This window comes from Vicia villosa, unplaced genomic scaffold, assembly GCF_029867415.1.
Source record: "Vicia villosa cultivar HV-30 ecotype Madison, WI unplaced genomic scaffold, Vvil1.0 ctg.000779F_1_1, whole genome shotgun sequence".
Taxonomy (NCBI): Eukaryota; Viridiplantae; Streptophyta; class Magnoliopsida; order Fabales; family Fabaceae; genus Vicia; species Vicia villosa.
Window position 1 is genome coordinate 352388 of NW_026705348.1, and position 5416 is coordinate 357803.

At 40.9% G+C, this 5416-nt stretch overlaps 1 protein-coding gene across 1 annotated transcript; it reads left to right on the plus strand.

Moving 5' to 3' along the window:
* The first annotated feature begins 2320 nt into the window (after positions 1 to 2320).
* On the plus strand, positions 2321 to 4549 carry LOC131631136 (uncharacterized). The gene is made up of 3 exons (XM_058901915.1): positions 2321 to 3647; positions 3774 to 4015; positions 4106 to 4549. Exons 1-3 carry the CDS (start codon positions 2321 to 2323, stop codon positions 4547 to 4549), a joined length of 2013 nt encoding a protein of 670 aa, XP_058757898.1.
* The last annotated feature ends 867 nt before the right edge of the window (positions 4550 to 5416 follow it).

Here is a 5416-nt window from a genome sequence, read left to right on the forward strand (position 1 = left end):
CTAGCATCAAGTATGGTCTCCAATTAAACTGCGTAGGATAAAAAATAACATATTATTAAAAAAGATGATGGATTGTAATACATCTATATGATCATATAAAAGTTTAGTGGTAATACATCTTCAGCTCGGAGGTGATCAATTAGGTCCCGATACAAAATAACACTCTCCCTCGGATTCTTACTGTAATCCAATTTAGGACCACAGAACCTAAAAAAAAAAAGAGCAAACATGTTATTTCAGATTTTTATGTAAAAGAGACTTAGCATTCAAGGGATAGCGTTGAAAAAGACGTACCTTGTTGCATAAGGGAACGTGTAGTTGTTCCTGCCTGCAGGGGATAGCGTAGGCAGTCTCCACCAACCCCATACTTTTAGGAGGAACGCACATCCATAGAAGGTGCACTTGTCGGCAACCGCGTTCTTACAAAGTGATTGGTATAACATCGCCAAAACGGCAGACCCCTAACTATATTTCCTAATCTTGCTAATACTATCAAATTTACTTAAATAAAAAAAAGTTGACAGTGTTACCTGTCGACTCCGGGAATAAAAGGTTACCAAACATCAGCATTATATAGACCTTAGTCATTAACCAAACATACTCCTCGGTAGAGTTGTCGCTCAAGACGAGTTCATCATAATAAGCTCTAAGGGAGGCCAGACTGATACCCTGGCCTCTTGAACCTTGAGTAGGCACAACTAGATCTCTTCCCAACACTCTCTCACACAGTGAATTAGCATGTTGAACAGATCCATTAACAGCCTTGCCATCAATGGGCAGACCAAGCAACATATAAACATCCTCTAGAGTAACCGTACACTCACCTATTGGAAAATGAAACGTGTGGGTTTCAGGCCTCCACCGCTCTTGTAAGGCAAGGATGAATTTTCTGTCTATGGTGTTGTTGTGCATTTTTATGATATGTCCGAAGCCACATGCTTGTAGATTCGGAATAATCCTCTCGTCGGGTTCAACATAAGCGTGAGTACGTGTACGGAATCGGTCAACAGCCTAAGAACCACAAATAAATCGATTAAACTGAATATCATATACGCATAGATGTTTAGAAATAAATAAGTATGAACTTACAAATGTCGCCAAGTTTGCTCTAGTTCCTCTGTGAGTTTCACCCATGGTAAGAAGTTGTTGAGCCATTTTCAAGAACTCTGAAACTTTTCTGCGGATTTGAAAATGCAAAGTGTTTTTTGAAATAACAGATGAAATGTTTGTGAAAAGAGAGTATTCTATGAGTGTATTTATAGAGGGGGTGGTGGTTGCTGATGTTTAGTGCATGATAGCCAAGTGGTGAGCATGCATGTGATACAGATCTCAAAGTGATAAAGATGGGTTCACATGCATTCTGTGTTGAATTGACCATGCATTTTGTGTTTTTGGCAGAATAGACTAGGCCTGCATCCCGTGTTTTGTGCTGAATTGACCATGCATTATTTGTTTTTGGCAGAATAGACTAGGCCTGCATCCCGTGTTCTGTGCTGAATTGTCTACGCATGCATGCATACAGTATTTTGTTACAGGTAGATCACATGCTGGCAAATTAGTCTAGGTTTTTGACAGTGGGGACCACTTAACAAAATTAGGGCAAAAAAAATAAAAATAAAAAGGAAAAGACACTAATGCGCCACCCCAGGTGGCGCCATGCTGCTAAAAAAACCACTAATGCGCCACCTGGGGTGGCGCCTACATGCATCAATTTTTTTTTCTTTTCAAAATTTAGGGTTAGGGTTTTCTTTGTTATTTTTTTTAATTTTAGGGTTTAGGGTTTTCTTGTTGCTGTTTCACCGAAAATAATTAGTGTACAGTATTCGCATGTGATTGTACAGTGTGCACTGCTCAGTATGGTTGTGTCTGGTCAAGTCGTCTGTGCAGCAGTTCATCAGTGTCATGCATACCTCAAATCAACTCAGTACGTTTGTGACGATACAGGCATTCATTTTCCATCAACTTTATTCGCATGTGATTGTACAGTATGCACTGCTCAGTATGGTTGTGTCTGGTCAAGTCGACTGTGCAGCAGTTCACCAGTGTCATGCACACCTCAAATCAACTCAGTAAGTTTGTGACGATAAAAGCATACCTCTAATGTGAAAAATAACACAACTCATTACACATCTGAAATAACACTCTCTACCCACTAAACAATGGCCCCTCCACAATACATTATCAACGCTCATGTTTTTGGTGAGACATATGACAACGAAGAAGTTGGTTTTCTGTTTAGAAACACTGAGGTTAAACGCTTTTGTTTAACAGAAAAGAAAATTTCAGTTACTTCAAAGGGAGATTAGAGACGAAGCTTGCAATGGGTGGTGTATCCCAAATTTTTTACCAATATCGATTTCTTCGTGGGGACAACCCGGATAAGTTTATCCAAGTTGAGATCAAAGATGATGAAGACATGCAGAATATGTTCGCTAATCACGAGTATTCTGGTTACGACTGCACAGAACTCTATGTTACTCTACCAGAAGTTCAACCCACACAAATGGTTGAGTCACAAGTCATTGATGCACTTGAAGACGAGCAAGCAGAGGTCGACGTTGTAGATGAAGAAGAAGAAGCACCGGAAATAGAAGTTGATAACTTGGTCAACGAGGAAAGTGAAGATGAACCGGAAGTTGTTGTACCACGAGATCAAGTGCATATGCCTCCAGCGCACATGAGGAACTTGAATTTTGATGGGGATGACGAACCATCGACTGATATTTTCTATGATCCATACACTCAAACAGATCAACGGTTAAAAGTAGGAGACAGATTTCGTTCAAAGGAGGCATGTATCATGGCCATAAAAAGATTACGTATGGCAAACAATGTTGATTTTAGAGTTGATCGCGCCAATGTTGAGAGGTACAAAATTTATTGTAGAAACACTGATTGTGGATTCAGGTTGCATGCATCATACAGGAAGAGAAGTGATTCAAGGGTTATAGGATATATTTCCCAAGATCACACGTGTGTTAACACAAATGTTTCACAAGATCACCGTAAGCTAAGTTATGACATTATTTGTCAAGAAATCTTGCCTCTAGTTGAAAAAGATCCATCGTTAAAGGTGAAAACGATAATCTCTCATATCGTTGCAACATACAATTACACTCCGTCTTATAGAAAGGCGTGGCTGGCAAAGACCAAAGCGATCGAAATTGTGTATGGAAATTGGGAGGATTCGTACAAACGACTCCCACATTTCTTATATGCGCTTCAAATTTATGCTCCTGGAACCGTTACTATTTTAGAGACCCTTCCGGCGCAATCTCCAGACGGAACGTCCCTTCAAGGAAATGTGATATTCCACAGGCTTTTCCGGGCTTTCCGCCCATGTGTTCAAGGATTTTCATATTGCAAACCAATTCTTCAAATAGATGGAACTTGGTTGTACGGAAAATATAAAGGCACCATGTTGATGGCTGTGGCTCAAGACGGAAATAGTAACATCTTTCCTGTTGCGTTCGCTCTTGTGAAAGGAGAAACTGCTGGAGGTTGGGGTTTCTTTCTCAGAAATCTTCGGACACACGTTGCCCCCCAACCTGGACTTTGCTTGATTTCAGACAGACATGCTGCCATTGAGAGTGCGTACAACAATCCAACAAACGGGTGGCAAAACCCAACATCAACGCATGTTTACTGTATTCGACACATTGCACAAAATTTCATGCGGGAGATAAAGGACAGGGATCTTCGGAAGACTCTTGTCAATGCCGGATATGCGTTGACTCAACCGACGTTCCAATATTATCGACATGAAATTGTAGCGGCAAATCCAGATGCAGGCAAATGGATAGACAATCTTGCTAGAGAGAAATGGACCAGATCACACGACAACGGGAAGCGATGGGGGCACATGACTACGAATCTTGTGGAGTCTATGAACGGGGTATTTAAGGGCATTAGACACCTTCCGATCACTGCCTTGGTGGAAGCAACATACTATAGGATGGCTTCTCTTTTCGCAAGAAGAGGTGAGCGTTGGAGTGCAGTTCTAGAATCCGGACAAGTATTCAGCGAAACATGCGTCAAATTCATGAAAGAGCAATCTGCCAAAGCCAACAGCCATATTGTGACATCTTTCGATCGATTCAACCAGACCTTCAGTGTTAAAGAAACGATTGACCATAACGAGGGCCTTCCGAGACAACAATACAGGGTTCTTATAGAGGAAGGGTGGTGCGATTACGGAAAGTTTCCAGCCTTTCAGATGCCATGCTCTCATGTAATTGCAGCATGTTCGTATGCGCATCAAGATCCGTTAGCACTTTTATCTCCCATTCACAAGGCGGATACCTTGCTCGGAGTGTACAACAACTCATTTCAAGTGATGGCAAAGGAGGATTATTGGCCTGCGTATGAAGGGGACGTGGTTTGGCATAATGATAACATGCGAGGAAAGAAAAGAGGTCACCCGAACAGCACCCGGATCACAACCGAGATGGATCATGAGAAAATGATACGAAAGTGTAGCATATGTCGTGAAGTCGGGCACAATAGAAATACCAGTCCTAACCGTGGATCAAATTCCACCAACAATTAGTTGTATGTCATTTGTATTTTGTATCTGTATTTTTATTGATGTTTTTGTATTTGTATTTGTATTTGTATTTGTATTAGTATTTGTATTTGTATTTGTATTTGTATTTGTGTTTGTATTTCTATTGGTTATGTATTTGTATTATCCTTTATTAAATCAACTAGTTATGTCTTTGTCTCGTAGTGAAATTGTCTTCATGGCCCATACTGCCACTCTTTATTTTGGACAGTCAAATACGCATGCTTTCGTCTAGTCCCATCAAGTCAGTCATTGATCAGTGTGTCTGCATTTATCATACGGGTTAGGCGTGCTTGTAAACAGTACGCAACATCATTACTTTTCTACCCGCTACTATTATAAATTAGGGTTCCCAGGGTTGAGTTTACACAAATAAACACAAACACCAAACACCAACACACAGACACATCAATGTCTCGCATTCGGCCAGATGGATGTCACCGGACAACAGAGTCGCCGCCCCGGAGATCAACATGGCGTATCGAACCTGAACCGGAGTATCGCAGAAGGAACGGACATGTCATATTCTCACCCGTCAAACCTCCCATGCCGGTTATGTTTTGGAATATCTCTTCCGTCGAGCAACTCAAGAGGACTCTCATGATTTTTTTAGAGGGGGAGTACGAAGCCGGCGAACAGATAAGAAGCATCAAGAGGCTTAAAACAAGGGCCGATGCTGTGACTGGAGCAACGATAAGTTTCTGGGATAACGTGGAATACGATATTGATTGTATTCAAATGATGCATGGACCCAATGACATTGTTTTAACCGTAGTGATTTCTTAGATGTTTTAGTTTATCTTTTTCTGTTGGTAATTTTCTATGTACCTTTTAATTAATGAATGAACTACT

Bases quoted from the DNA above. Each gene is read 5' to 3' on its own strand.
- LOC131631136 (XM_058901915.1), top strand. From the start codon at position 2,321: ATGGGTGGTGTATCCCAAATTTTTTACCAATATCGATTTCTTCGTGGG. The intron at 3,648-3,773 runs GTATTCGACACA...ATGAAATTGTAG, and splicing joins AACATCAACGCATGTTTACT to CGGCAAATCCAGATGCAGGC. The intron at 4,016-4,105 runs GTATTCAGCGAA...CGATTCAACCAG, and splicing joins CAGTTCTAGAATCCGGACAA to ACCTTCAGTGTTAAAGAAAC.